This window comes from Ictalurus furcatus, chromosome 21, assembly GCF_023375685.1.
Source record: "Ictalurus furcatus strain D&B chromosome 21, Billie_1.0, whole genome shotgun sequence".
Lineage (NCBI taxonomy): Eukaryota > Metazoa > Chordata > Actinopteri > Siluriformes > Ictaluridae > Ictalurus > Ictalurus furcatus.
Genome location: NC_071275.1, coordinates 5,555,191 through 5,570,851, shown reverse-complemented (window position 1 = coordinate 5,570,851; position 15,661 = coordinate 5,555,191). Strand labels below are relative to the sequence as shown.

Genomic DNA, 15,661 nt, shown 5'->3' with positions numbered 1-15,661 from the left:
TAGCCTTACTGACTGAACAGTTCTCACGAGTGACTCACTTACCTACACTGCGTTGCGGTAACTTACAGGCAGCACTATTGCCAATAAGTTACTGTAACTGCCCCTTTACAGCAGCTTACCTGTAAATGTGTTTTACAGTATGATGCCCTTACCGCAATTTCATTCTACATTATGATGCCCTCACCGCAACTTATTTTTACAGTAGCTATCTTACAGTAATTTTACTTTAATTAATTTTAAACTATTTATTGTACAAAATCTTTAGTTTTAATATTTTACATGAATCCTATTGAATTTAATAAATTCCAAAAAAGTGACTTGAGTCCATGTACATCAGTATATTTTTTATTCACTGTCACTATCAATTACATCCATTTAATTTATTTATTTATTTATTTATTTATTGTGATACATTACAAAAAACAGATCAACGCAGAGATCATGAAAATATGGCAACAAAAAGCATGAACAAAACATCCCAGTTGGTCTTGGCCTGCTTCCATACTGGAAACCCTGTATTTTGTATTTTGAGATACTGGATTTTTTATTTCCATGAGCCGTAAGCCGTAATCATCAAGATTGAAACAAAAAAAGGTTTGAAATATTTTACTTTATGTGTAATGAATCTAGAATATATGAAAGTTCCACTTTTTCACATAAATTACGGGGAAAAAAACTGAACTTGTCCACGATATTCAATTTTTTTTTTTAGATGCACCTGTAAATTATTTGTTACGTTCATGCTGTATATTTGGACGTAATGTGGCGCAAAATTATCACACGTTTTAACGCGGTACGTTGAGAGTTTGGAGAGTGCTTATGCCATTTTGCGCCAAGTTCTCGAATTGCAGCAAAGCGGAACCAATTTGTGGGACTATTTTCCTTTCTACTTGTTCCACCCGGCGCCTTTTCACAGCGGAAATCTCCTCGTCACTCGGCGGTCCCGTTGCCACGTCGAAAACACAAGCAGAGTTTAATTGGATGCCTTCAGCAGTGGCTGTTTTGTTAAACAAACCCTAATATCTAGACATGGTAAGTGAAACATTACTAGCTGTTTGGTATTTGATTAGACAAGGATTACTTTAGAAGTTTTAAAATATATATTTACTTTAGAATGCTTTTTTAATTTGCTAACCGCTGGCTAGTTACCGTTAGCTTATAGTGACCGGCTTCCTTAGACTTCTAGTTGTTAGTAAGTTGCTTTGCTGAATAGCCAAAAGAAATCATACTTACGAGTTAAACTAATTCAAACGAACAGTTAGAGAGAGCTAGTTCTGGAAGTTGATCTAGAACTGTTTTCTAGGTTTTATTATCGTCAGACTGAAGGTGTAGTTTCCTGTTTATATTAGCTAGCTAGTCAGTTAGCTAACCTTATGTTAATTTAAATTGAATAAAATCTAAACATCAGCCAACGTTTACCTAAAATATCTTTGAACTCAATAGTGAAAGTTCTTCTTCTTCTTCTTCTTTTTGTTAATTTAAACAAACACAATTTGCGTTAATTGTTATATTCTTCTATATCACACGTCACAGTTGAATCTTCAGTTGGTCAGCTTTGATAGTAGTTCCAGTTACAAGACAAATCACAGGTTTATATCAATGCGCTCTTAGTAATAAGTTACCGTTTCTATGACTGTGTTTACATGGACAGCAGTAATCTAATTATTGACCGTATTCTGAATAAGACAACATTCTGTTAAGGTGTGTACATGTCTGTAATTCACTCCGATAATGGGACTAAAACAGGAATAGTTCACATGTCATCATTCGATTTGTGTTTACTTCGAGTATGACTTTAGCCGGATAATCAGAAATCGCTGTTCACATGGTAGTTTCTTAATCAGAGTATTGTCTTAATATCGGAATATTGTTGTCCATGTAAACAGTACTGTATAATAACAACGTACATGGGGACTTGTATGGGGGACGTGCCACATAAACAGATTAAAACAGTGTGTAATTTATGATATTGTAAAGTTTTCTGTGAGGCAACATTTATTTATTATTGATGGAAGGAGTTTCCATTACAAAGCTCCAAAGGAGCTTTGTGACTGTCAGCGGTAAAGTGATAACTTGTTTCACAGATATTCCACAACAATAAAAGTAACTATAAGCAGATGAAATGTATTATGTGACATTCTTTAATAGATTAAAAAAAAGGTTATTATGGTCAAATTGCAGTGATATAAGAGGAGTAAAACCTTTTGAGATGTGCTGTTATTGTAAAATAATTAATACACATACTCCATTGTGTTTTATTCCTTACTTGTTGGGATTGATTTTGATTGTTCTAGGATTTGACTATTTTTTTTTTTTTTTGGCAACCTTTATCAGTTCTACCTTCTTCCCTCCTTTGAGCTCTGTGTTTATATTTCAGGTGTCTGTCATTAACACCGTGGATACCTCCCATGAGGATATGATTGTACGTATATTTGCTGACTAATTTGATTTAATGTTGAGTGACCTGGATTTTGAAGTTTGTGCTTAATGCATCCAGAGTCTTTCTTTACAAACTCCTGTTTTTTCTTCTTCTTTTTTTAAAGCATGATGCTCAGATGGACTACTACGGCACGAGACTGGCGACCTGCTCCTCCGATCGATCTGTGAAGATCTTTGATGTTAAGAATGGTGGCCAGATTCTTGTGGCAGACCTGAGGGGGTAGGGGAAGTCTTACTTTTAAAATTTACTGTAAATTTACAAGTGGTTGATATTACGGTATGCTCTTTTTTTTTAAAATGCATATCATGTATTGACTGTTCCTCCAGCTCACTGGTCAAGTGTTTCTAAATCTATAATAATGTTACTTTTTGTGTATATTAGAAAAATAAAACTTAATGGCGTGCAGTGGATCTAGTAAGTTTCTAAGCCCCAGCCAGAACAGAACTGTGCAGCTCTGTGTTTTTTTTTTGTTTTGTTTTTTTTTCCGATGTAGCGTAGTTCCAACAGAATTGGTCAGTAGAAGAGGTTGACTGATAGTGGATTTTACTGATACTCGTAACTAAGTCGGGCAGTCCCTGCCGATAACTGATTAATCAACCAATAGATTTTAAAACTGATACTGAATGAATACATAAAACTCAATGTAAAATATTGCTGAGCTTTATTACAAAAATAAAAAGTACTGACTGTACCATGAAAATGTACCGTACTTTTTAAAATTAAATATGTAAATATTAATATGTTAACAATTAATAAATAAAGTAAATAAAAGATATACATCCAAACCGAACCAAAACATAACACTCCAAAAAAAAATGGAGACATCCAAAATGAATAAAAAAACCACTTCAAATAACACAACAAAATTTGCCAGTGGTCATTTTTATTTCACCTCTAGAGGCTGCTCTTGTATTGTATGATGAGAGCGGCCCTTTCTCAGCCGCTCACGCAATGGACGCAACCGGGAAAACTATCGGTGTGGATGTTTTGGAGTTCCAGCAATCGTTTATCGGTGCCAATTAATTGGTAAAACCGATCAATTGGTCAACCTGTAGTCAGTAGGGGAAGGAGGAGGCCGATCAGTGTTTATCTGGTAATAGGGAGTTGCCTTTGCTGTAGCATTTGAAGGAGAACATTGAGAATGGGAGCTGCTTGTGCAGCTTGACAGTACGCATTACATAGAAACATTGAAAACCTGAAAAAAACCCTCTTTGCTGCATACATGAGCTTACAGACACCCCAAGTTGGTTTTTCTACCTTGGCTCCCGGCAACGGATGGCTGTGGCATTGCTGGGGTTTGAACGGGCGATCTCCCAACAACATGGCTAATCTTGAGGATAGAATCCCACACCTCTGTTATTCTGAAATTTCATGGCATCCAGCAGGAACTAGAAGTGTATGTCTAATCTGACCAAAGAATTTTGTAATTCTCTCATGCAGACATGAAGGTCCAGTGTGGCAAGTGGCTTGGGCACATCCCACCTACGGCAACATCCTGGCCTCGTGCTCCTACGACAGAAAAGTGATCATCTGGAAAGAGGAAAACGGGACGTGGGATAAGATGTACAAGTACACGGGCCACAACTCCTCAGGTACCTTCTATTGATTAGACAGATTTAAAATTAGATTTAATGTGTGCTGTATACCGAGTGACTGTTAGGTTAATGGATCGATGCATTGTGTTGAAATGTATTTTCCCTCTTGTAGTGAACTCTATTTGCTGGGGACCCTATGACTTCGGTTTAATTCTGGCCTGCGGAAGCTCTGACGGTGCCATCTCGATTCTGACCTACACTGGTGATGGGCAGTGGGACATCAAGAAGATCAACAATGCCCACACTGTAAATGCAGTTTAGAAGACTTATCTCATCCCCAGGCGTACATAAATATGTGACACTGTTCTGGCTTGTTCTTTAGTACTAGCTAATAATTCTGAGTACAAGTGGTAATTTTTTTTATTCCTTGTTATGGCAAAAGAAGGAGAGTTCAACATTTCTCTGTGTCTTTCCTGCCAGATTGGCTGCAATGCAGTGAGCTGGGCTCCAGCTGTTGTTCCAGGCAGCCTCATAGACCAGCCCACAGGACAGAAACCCAACTATGTGAAGAGATTTGTCTCTGGAGGTTGTGACAACTTGGTCAAGCTTTGGAAGTAAGTAATAGGCTTCTTGCTGTGATTACTTTTTATGCAGCAGCAAACCTGACTTGAGCACAGTTAAAGCTGCAGATGTTTTCTAGCTGTAGGACTGCATCATATAGATAAAATAGTATATTGCATTTGTATTACTACACGCTCCATTTGAGATATAACTTCAACAAACTGTTGATACAGAGAGGAGGATGGTCAGTGGAAGGAGGACCAGAAGCTGGAGGCCCACAGTGACTGGGTGAGAGATGTAGGCTGGGCTCCGTCTATCGGTCTACCTACCAGCACAATTGCCAGCTGCTCTCAGGTAATTCCTCCATTTTCTTACCATATGAAACCTTAATAGTAAAATTCTCACTCCCAAATGTGGTGTGTTCTAGAGTTTTAAAATATATTACTGCTCCATAATCTAAGTTAATGTTAATCCAATGTTTGAGCATGTATTTACAGTTTCATTTAGTCACGTTGTAAAATGCATTTTTATCCGGTTTGCTCAGATTTGTGTTTATTTATTTATTTTAAGCCCAACACACATGCTAACTCGGGGTTCAAAAACTTTTTGGACAAATGATCCCAAGTGGAATTTATACATTTTCTGTGACCCCAAGCCTTGATCACCCTATATTATTAAAATGTTCAGATTTATAGTTTAGGACTAGTGTAGCATTTTATCATTGTATTTTGTCAGTAACATGTGTGTAAGAAAGGTAGGGTTGGCAATATGACAAAAATATCATACAACGATACTTGAGAGCATTTCTATGATGCACGATGCGTATCACGATATATAAAATTTAGCCAACAAACTGTCAGCAAAACAGTAGTAAAATAAATAAATACAGTTAAATTGAGTTTGACTTTTCTTTAATGCCCACAAAGAAGATTTAAATTAAAACAAATTACGTCAAATCAACAGCATCCATTTAGTACCATTTAATTTTAAGTGATTAAAAACGTAAAAAAAAAAATACATCAGTATACAGAATGATATCTCAGAAAACTGTATTGCATAATCATTTATCACAATATCGATATGATGTCGATATATCGGCCAGCCCTAAAGAAAGTTGACTGAAAAATAAAGGAATATTCTTTGCAATGATTTCGCAGTCTAGTGGGATGGATGAAGTTCTTATACAGTTTCAAGTATTGAGATGTTATCACAATCATCAAATGACAAACTTACTAAGACTTGCCTGCATTGTACAACTGATTTTAACAGGCTGATACATTCTCATGCTATTCTAAATAATGAAAAAAATATATATTTCTACATGTTGAATTGACCCTGACCATGAAGCCAAGAAGAGACAAAACAGGTAGAGACATAACCGATGAATGACTGGATTATAGGATTAGTGTTAAAGCCTAAAGCAAGTGAAAAAAACAATCTATGTCAGGGTATTAAAAGAAGTGTGAAGGTGTTGATGAGTATATTTATTTAGCAAACTCCTAAGCTGAAATGCTCTCTCGTTCTCTCTGCAGGATGGTCGCGTATTCATCTGGACATGTGATGATCCCTCCGGAAACACCTGGACCGCTAAACTCCTGCACAAATTCAACGATGTAGTTTGGCACGTCAGCTGGTCCATCACGGGCAACATCCTGGCCGTGTCCGGAGGAGACAACAAGGTACATGTCCATGTGTGTAGACGTCTAAAGGATAATAGGCGACACACTTTATGATTTTTTAACAAATTTACTTTGCCAAAATGTAGGTAGGTTCTTATGTTACTCGGTGTAATAGAGAGATACAGACTTGGTGGTACTTTGTAGAAAAGACGTTTCCTTATCATGTAGAAAAGATAGAAAAGACATTTTATTGTCATGTAGAAAAGATATAAAAGACATTTTATTATCATGTAGAAAAGATAGAAAAGGCATTTCCTTATCATGTAGAAAAGACATTTTATCACAAATGAGTCAAAGAAGGAGACACTAAATTGCTGTAAGTTATACATGAGAGTTTCTTGTGATGAGCTGCAACCTAAACTGTGACTCCACATGGCCTCTTCGGAACAAAGCCAGTAGATAGTAATATAACAATAAATCACTGAGAACATGACAGTGAAAAATGAGACATGTATTCTGAAATCCTCCTTGTGCCTCCAACCCCATTTACTGTATACCTGGCAGTTTAATGCGTTAGTTCTACAGTAGCAATGTCAGTAAATGCTGATGCATTTTCTTATGTCAACAGTTCCCTCATTATGGAGAACAGATGTTTCCTCTTTCAAGGCTGTGCGAAGAATGATGCCTTATGAATATTTATAGATTCTTTATGAGAGTAAACATGTAGGAATGGTCCCTAGGCCATTTATGTAGTTTCATTAGCATTTAAAAACATATTCAACAATTAATCTTCAGAGTAGGTTATTTTTGATTTGTTTGAAGTATTTATTAAGCTTGATGGTCCATTAAAAATGTTAGTTAAAATGCAGTGCTGTTAAATTCACATCTGATTGGTCAGAAGGTGTTGCTAATTTTTCAATTACTATGGTTGTGACTAGTGTCAGGTGCAATTCAAATCATAGATTTATATTAATGACCTAGTTCTAATAGCGTTTCTGTAGTAAGAGCTAATACACAGAGACTTATATGGCATATGTGCCTATCTAAGATTTAAGCTTTATGATAAACAAATTAAGTGTGTTCAAGCATTTATTTATATATATATATATATATATATATATATATATATATATATATATATATATAACGGTTATGGAAGGTGTCTACAGTATAGAGGTCGACTGATTTTTCCGATACCGATAACTAAGTTGGGCGGTACCTGCCGATAACAGATTAATCAACCGATAGTTTTTAAAATAGATACTGAATGAATAAACAACACTCAAAGTAAAATATTGCTGAACATTATTTAAAAAATAAGCAGTATTGAATGTACCATGAAAATGTACAATACTTTTTTTTTTAAATATTATTTTCAATTATTAATTAATGCTATTAATAAATATTAAAGTAAATAAAATATATACATCCAAACTTGGACAAAAAGGCAACATAAATAAAAATAGAGACTTCCAAAATGAAAAAAACACTTTAAGAAACACAAAATTTGTCAGTGGTAGTTTTTATTTCGCCTCTAGAGGCCACTCTCATACTGTATAATGACAACATACCCTTTTTCAGCCACTCCGTGAACGGACGCAACCGGGAAAAACTGTGTGGATTTTTGCTGATAACTAATTGATCCAGAGATCGGTTATCAGTGCCGATTAATAGTCAAAGCCGATCAGTCAGTCCACCTCTACTACTGTATCAAACAATACATTTTCTGCCACATGAGAGTCTTCAGGACAGATGACGTTGCACTTTGGATTTCTCAGTAACAAGTTTTCATGAGAGAAAACTTCATGAGAGGCTGGTGAGGGAATGTCAGAAACTGGTCTCACAGACATTCCTAAACATTAAATATAACTAAAAAATGTCAATGCAGTAGGTGATCAATTGTAATATAAGAGAAAGGAAACACTTGGGATATGCTGTTACAGGAAAATAATCAATATAATACTAACTCTGATTTACATCAGGCTGTATTACACCACCCACTGTTGATTATCTTTCTCATAACAGCACTCCCGTCATGTTTTATTCCTTACTTATTTGTCGTAGAAAGAAGGAAGCAAGGTCATTTATATCACTGAGAGCTGAGTAACAGTTTTGCTTGATTGTATTTAAAAACAAGTTTAAGGGGAAAAAATTTAACAGCCATTTACACTGCCCTACACTAATATTAGCGCCTTTGGTAAATATGAGCAAAGAAGGCTGTGAAAAATTGTATTTATTGTTTAACCTTTTCATATTTTGTAAAAAACATTCACAAAAATACTCTGCTGTCATGGATATCAAACAATTGCAAACACAACACAGGTTTATATAAAATATATTTGTTAATATAGTTGTGCAACAATTATTGTCACCCCTATAAATTCATATGAGAAAAATATATTTCAAGTATATTCCCATTGATATTTTACAAATTTTTTAGTACACCTGGATGACTAGGAACAGGAAATTGTTCAACCTTGACTTCCTGTTTCACAGGGGTATAAATATGAGGTAACACATGGGGCAAATTCCCTGAGTCATTCATAACAGTGGGTTAGACCAAGGAATATAGCTGTGATGTGCAGCAAAAGGTTGTTGAGCTTCACAAAATGGGAAGTGGCTATAAGAAAATAGCACAAGCATTGAAAATACCCATTTCCACCGTCAGGGCAATAATTAAGAAGTTCCATTCAACTGGAAATGTTCTGAATCTATCTTGAGTTGGATGTATGTCTATATTGTCTCAGTGCACTGTGAAGAGGATGGTTCGAGTGGCCAAAAAATCTCCAAGGATCACAGCTGGAGATTTGCAGAAGTTAGTTGCGTCTTAGGGTCAGAAATCCACAAGTTGTTTGGAAGGGTTTCAAGAAAAAAAAAAAAACCTCTCATCCAAAAACAAACTCAAGCATCTTCAGTTTGCCAGACACTACTGGAACTTCAAATGAAACCAAAATAGAGCTTTTTGTCAATAAACACCAGAGGGGGTTTTGGCACACACAGAGAGGTAGCCATATGGAAAAGTTCCTCATATCCACAGTTAAATATGGTGTTGGCTCTTTAATGTTTTGGGGCTATTTTTCTGCCAGAGGACCTGGAAGTTAAGATGCATGGCATCATGGACTCTATCAAATATTAACAAATATTAAATGAAAACCTGACTGCCTGTGTTAGAAAGCTTAAAATGGGCCGTGGTTGGATCTTCCAGTAGGACAAAGATCCAAAATATACATCAAAATCAACACAAAAATGGTTTACTGACCACAAAATCAAGGTCCTGCCGTGACCATCCCAGTCCCCTGACATGAAACCCATAGAAAACCTGCGTGGTGAACTGAAGAGAAGAGTCCACCGGCACGCACCTCAAAATTTGAAGGATCTGGAGAGATTCTGTATGGAGGAATGGTCTCAGATCCCTTGCGATGTATTCTCCAACCTCATCAGGCATTACAGGAGAAGACTCAGAGCTGTTATCTTGGCAAAGGGAGGTATTGACTAAAAGTGTGCCAATAATTGTTGCACACCTATATTTAATGAAGATATTTCTTTTTTGGATAAACCTGTTTTGTTTTGTATAGTAACTCTCAATTCTGATACTTTAAGGTACAGGGGTTAATGACTACATTTATTTCACCCGAGGAGGCTGTCAGATCGCCTCCGGCTGATTTCATTTAGATTATAGCGCATGAATAACTCTGCTCTTTCAGCAAGAGGTCCTTGCTGATAAGTTCCAGACAATTTGGTAAGCATTTCATTCGGATGTTTGTAATGCATTAAATATTAGAGGGTGTCCCAAAAGTCTCCATATATAGGGGACTATGTTTGTCAGCACCACGTCGGTTGTGCCTTCGTCAGTGGATGTTCGTGGACTTCCACTTCTAGGTTGGTCCGCTGCACTTCCAGTCTTTTTGAATCTGTTAATAAGTTTGGCGACAGTGTCGTGTGTGAGATGTGCTTGCAGTGTTTTCTGTTCAAGTCCGTAGCAACTTTGCAACAGCTTCCTGATCTAGCCATGAGAATGATGTCAGTGTCAAAGGCATTTATATAGGCTATGAAAAAATATCACATTTTAGTATCACATTTAGTATCACAAATATCACAAAGTATAACATTTTTTGGAATACACTGTGCTAAAAAGTGTTAATTTCCTCAATATGTGGAGACTTTTGGGACATTATTATTAACAACAACAACAACAACAACAATAATAATAATAATAATATTAATAATAATAATTATATAATTGGTATTATTGTATTGTAAAAAAACACAAATTAAAATTTCTTTACAGGGATAGAATAAAATATTTAAATATTAAAAAAAAAAAACAGTTCAAGAAAATACAAACAGGCTTGAATAAAAATTTTATTAACTACAGTATGGGGGGGGGGGGGGGGTGCGCAAACATTAGTCTGGATCTTTGTTTGTTTGATGACCTGAAATCAAGAAAGCATCGAACTATTTTATGGAGTGTAGTCTGGGGCAGTCCTTTAGAATTAATAACAGAATCTTAAAATCAGTTTTAAAATGATCAGGAAGCCTGTGAGGAAATTAAAGGTGTGATCTTTTATTCTGGTATGTATCTGGATTCTGGCAGCTTCATTCTGTCGGTTAGAGATGCTGTTCTTGAGTCGGCCACACGAGGACGTTAATGTGATCTAATCTAGTTATCACACAAGCATGTGACATTTCCTGGCTGTCAGTAACTGGGAGAAAAGTCCCAGTCCATTGGTATATTACAAACATTACTAATGTGATTTTAAGATGAGGTTAGTGTAAGAAATTACTCCTCAAAGTAATAGTTTCTGCAATATTTCATTTAGTAAATTTTGTGCACATCTGGTCAGACTTTTCTCAGAAGTGGTTTTATATATTTTGCTCAAGAAAGAAACAGATGTTCATATTCAGCACCTTAAAAAGGTTTTTAGTTTATAGCCATCTTCTGTTTTGCACCAAATATGCTTTTTCTGAAAGGGATTTACTGCTAATTAACATAGCCCCGGTTCCTGAGGAGCAACAGATGTAAGCAAAGCAGCAGATGTAGTGAAGTATGTCTGCCTAATCATGATGTTTGGTGCACTCAGACCGAGCGTTAAGGCGTAGTCGCATCTTCTGAAGTCTGAGTTATACACATACAGATTAACACACATCTCGGACAAAATTTATCTGAAAGATTTAGGATGCTTAAGATTTTTGCGCAGCATTGTATGTGAAATTGCAGTGGTCTGTTTATTAAAACCAGATGTTTGGTCCAAAATCTTGATGCTTAGGGTATGTCTACATTTATCCGGATCGATTTGAAAATGCATCTTTTTATCAACCCTTTGGCCTTCCGTCCACCCTGAGATGGTGTTTTTGTCCAACGAAAACTTAGCTTTTTTTCCCCTAAAACACTCTCTGAAGTGGATAAATTTGGGATAAATATCGTGTTGTAATGTGGACTGAGAAAATGGAGAAATTCAAAAACGAAGATGTATTTCTTGTCGTGTAAAAGTCATGTGACCCATTCACCTCAAAACAAACAAGATGGTGGATGATGTTGCACAGCGGTTGTTGTGCCTGCTATCCAGTTTGATAGCATTGTTAAAGGTGCGTGTCTCTTTGTACAGCTTTCAGATTGTATTTTTAAATAAACGCCTGACGGTAATGATGCAGGTCAACTTCTTACGTTTTTACGAATGTACAGTATAGGGATGTAAGCTTTTTCAGACGTTTCAGTGTGGAAGAGCAGTTTTTGGAAAACATTTGAAAACGCCAATGTAGGCAGAGAGCATTTTATCCGGATCTATCGGATCTGTCCGGCTTAATGTAGATGTAGCCGTAGCTGCGTTTGGGGTTTTGTTGGTGTTAAGTCTCGTGCTTATAGGTTGACTAAAAACTTTGAGACATTCTAAGTATAGCTCTGTTGTTCTTGTTCTTGTTGTTGTTTTTTTTCTTTTTCTTCTTTCTTTCTTTCTTGATCAGAACAGCAGTTTTTGAATAGTGTCATTCTTGGCTGAAAAAGTGCTACCTTTTGACAATCATAATTTATTGTCTAACATGTATTGTTAACAATTTCATGAGTGTATCTTGTTTGGTATTTGGTCAACAAGCATATTCGTGTAACCAGAAGCCTGAAAATATGATTCTGTGTTCATGGCTTAAACAGAATATGAACCCACATATTGTAGAAGAGTACTTTATAATCAAAGCACATTATTTTGACTGATAAGGTGACCTTTAGGCTGATGATGTTTGTCGTCTTGCTTTCCCAGGTGACCCTGTGGAAGGAGTCTGTGGGCGGACAGTGGGCTTGCATTAGCGATGTGAATAAAGGCCAAGGGGCCGTGACCTCCATCACAGACGGCCAGCAGAACGAGCAGTGAGACGGAACCTAGTGTAGTTGGGTTCACACAGACGGACAAGCTCATTAAGCCTCAGAGACTTTCTTAAACCAATGACCTGTCATTCCCCCAACAACCAGTAAATCCAGATGGCCAGAACAGTTTGAACTACATTTCAGTCAATTTCTGAAGTCCTTCAAAAGTTTTTCAAAGGTAATATGTTCACTACGATTGATTGCTCACAGCCATGTTTGAGATTCAGGATTTTCTGATGCGTCCTTTGAAAGTAGATTTAATAAGCGTTGTGATTGATGATCTGAAGGTTCAAAATCCAAATCTTGTATTTAATATCTTAAGTGGAATGGCTAATGATATTTTGTTTGAAATTCACTCACAGTGCCACTGGATTAATAAATAAACTTTTATATGTAATTATACACTTTAATTTTGATGATTTTTTTAAATGCTACAATTTTTGTTCAGTGTAACCTCCATTTTTTAAAAATTGAAACGCACAAACTGCTGTAGCTGAAGGATCTTGAAAAGTAAAAAGTGGTTTAAATAACAGCCTAGTTAATTTTTCTGATGTTATCTGCTCCTACACAGGCAGGGTTGCCTTTTTTGTACAAGTCACAGACCTAATCACGTTCAGAGCTTAAAGACTGTTCGGAAAATGCCGATGTCCCCTTGAGCACCGGTCATGTGTTTTGAACAACAGGTGAAAGCATTTGTAACACCAATCTCCAGCATGCCATGCTTTCACTCAGTGTTTTTATTATGGTGTTGAGTGATGCATTTCCCTAGAGCAGGAGTGTATGTGGAAGTCCAGTGCAGGTTGGTGAATTTTCTGCATTAAAACACACAATTCAACACATCAGTTTTTGTGGTTGCGTCCTTCCTGACCGGCCTGCAGAGTGAGCAACGAGGAGGAACCTACAGATTCATTCCAGACAGACAAACTTGCATCAGAAATGCAAATCAATTTCATTTGTATAGCTCATTTAACAATAGATATTTTCACAAAGCTGTTTAACAGAAATCAGAATATAGATTTAGATCCCTAATGAGCAAGACAATGGCACGGAAAAATTCCCCGAGATGACATGGGGAAGAAACCTCGCAAGGATCTTCACTATGAGCAAAGCACATGAGTACATTCACGATTACGGCAGCAGTTCGTCAGGACAAATCTAAAGTATATCCAGGTGACATTGCACTGAAGCAAGAGTGAGTCTTCAGCATTAACTGTTTTTGGGAAGTCCAAGACTTTAGGTTATTCATGTGGGACCATCCACAGCAGCAGAGTTTTCCATCATGCAATGAACAAACAATGAGATGTAGCCCAGTAGGAAAATCACCAAACTATACTAGATCCCTGCACATCCAGCACAACAGTTTGCCTCCCCGGCAGTACATCAGCTTGAACCCCCAGTGACCCTAGAGAGTGCTACAAGTTTAAAAACAAATTCCCTGTAGCTTTTTGTGGTGTATGTCCTGCAGCTACTCCCAAATCTGCCCAAATGGGACACATGCCACCCTCAAATGTTATTGCATTGCTCCTAGTCCTGAGAGAGTATCTTTGCTATGTTTGACAAAAATGGAAGCTACACAAATCTGCTCATCATCCATCACCCAAACCAAACAACTTTCAACGCACAAGTCACAGAAGGTTGCTGAAGTCATCTTATAGATACTCAGGAGAAAATAAGCAGTTAAATATACCAAACATTAAATATACCAAGAAAAAAACATCACAATTTCAGATTTGCACAGTTTAGCTGTTTGTTGGAGTTGTTGAGCTTCAAAACTAACTATTAGTCACCACACACTTAACAATATGTTGTGTGGGGGCACGGCGGCTTTTGACTTGCCCCTCCAGGGTTGGGATTTGACTCTCGCCTCTGCCGTGTGTGCGTGGAGTTTGCATGTTCTCTCTGTGCTTCGGGGGTTTCCTCTGGGTACTCCAGCTTCCTCCCCCAGTCCAAAGACATGCATTGTAGGCTGATTGGCATTTCCAAATTGTCCATAGTGTGCGAATTGTGCCCTGCAATGGGTCGACACTCCGTCCAGGGTGCCCCCCCCCGCCTTGTGCTCCGAGTCCCCTGGGATAGGCTCCAGGCTCCACTGCGACTGTGTGTATGATAAGCAGTACGGAAAATGGATTGATTGATAATTTGTCTGCTTTCCTGTGTTCATTTAATTGAAATGGAAATTATTTGTGGCTAACTAGCTAGCTGATATCTAGAGTAAGAAGTGTTAGGTTAACACATTAAGTTGCTAACTCGTTATTACTAGCTATGTCACTTCTCTGGTGATCGAAATGTCAATCACCTACAGTTGGGGCATCATGAAAGGAAAGTTATGCAGGTATATTTTAAGACAAATCCATCTTTTAATTCCTTGTGTGTATAGTTATTGTTCAGTTGTTTTAATGTATTTATTTTATTGTCTATTAAACTGTTTTGACCCCTGAGTAAGTTGTAGTTTATAGCCCTCAAATGTTCAGAACTCGCCCTGGCTCAGATTTTTGTTCATGCTCAACTTCTACATGATTAGAGAGAAGAAAACAGCCCCAACCACTCTGTAATATGTCAGTGAATACTGATGCATTTTGATGCGCTGGGGATTCTGTGCAGATTGGTGGTATCATGACAACTAAGTGCCCGAATAATTTAGCTCACAACCTTCGACAAAATACATATTTTACTGCACTGACCATTTCAGATTTGAACCCTACTGAGGTCGGAATTGAAGAGAGCACTCCGCATTCACAAACCTAAGGAGACTTTACCAATTATTAATTGTAGGGGTGCAGATAATTTTGAAGAACCCCCCCCCCCCCCCCCCACACACACACAAAATGCACTATTTTTGGAAAACATTTCTTTTTGAATTATGCTGAAATAAAACTGAATATTGTCTCCAAATATTTCAAGGTTTGTAGTTGAAATATTAACAATTGCACGTGTAATATGAATGAAAAGTGGCAATAATTCTGAAGTTGACTGTAAAGTCATTTCACCCTTACAAGAAGAAGAAGAAGCAATCACACGTTGCAGGGACATATCACAGGAAACGACTTCGAGCGACAAAAGAGCGATGCATAATGGGATGCATCCCCAATTACTCCCTTCTCCCTACGAAGTGCACTAAAAGTTAATAGCTTTTGCCCCCTTTGTAGTGCAC

General features: G+C 37.1%; 1 protein-coding gene across 1 annotated transcript; it reads left to right on the top strand.

Moving 5' to 3' along the window:
- Nucleotides 1-914: 914 nt before the first annotated feature.
- On the top strand, nt 915-14,948 carry sec13 (SEC13 homolog, nuclear pore and COPII coat complex component). Its single transcript, XM_053653311.1, has 9 exons — nt 915-1,032; nt 2,378-2,422; nt 2,544-2,659; nt 3,881-4,032; nt 4,148-4,281; nt 4,456-4,589; nt 4,770-4,890; nt 6,069-6,215; nt 12,407-14,948. Exons 1-9 carry the CDS (start codon nt 1,030-1,032, stop codon nt 12,515-12,517), a joined length of 963 nt encoding a protein of 320 aa, XP_053509286.1. The 5' UTR covers nt 915-1,029; the 3' UTR covers nt 12,518-14,948.
- Nucleotides 14,949-15,661: the final 713 nt, after the last annotated feature.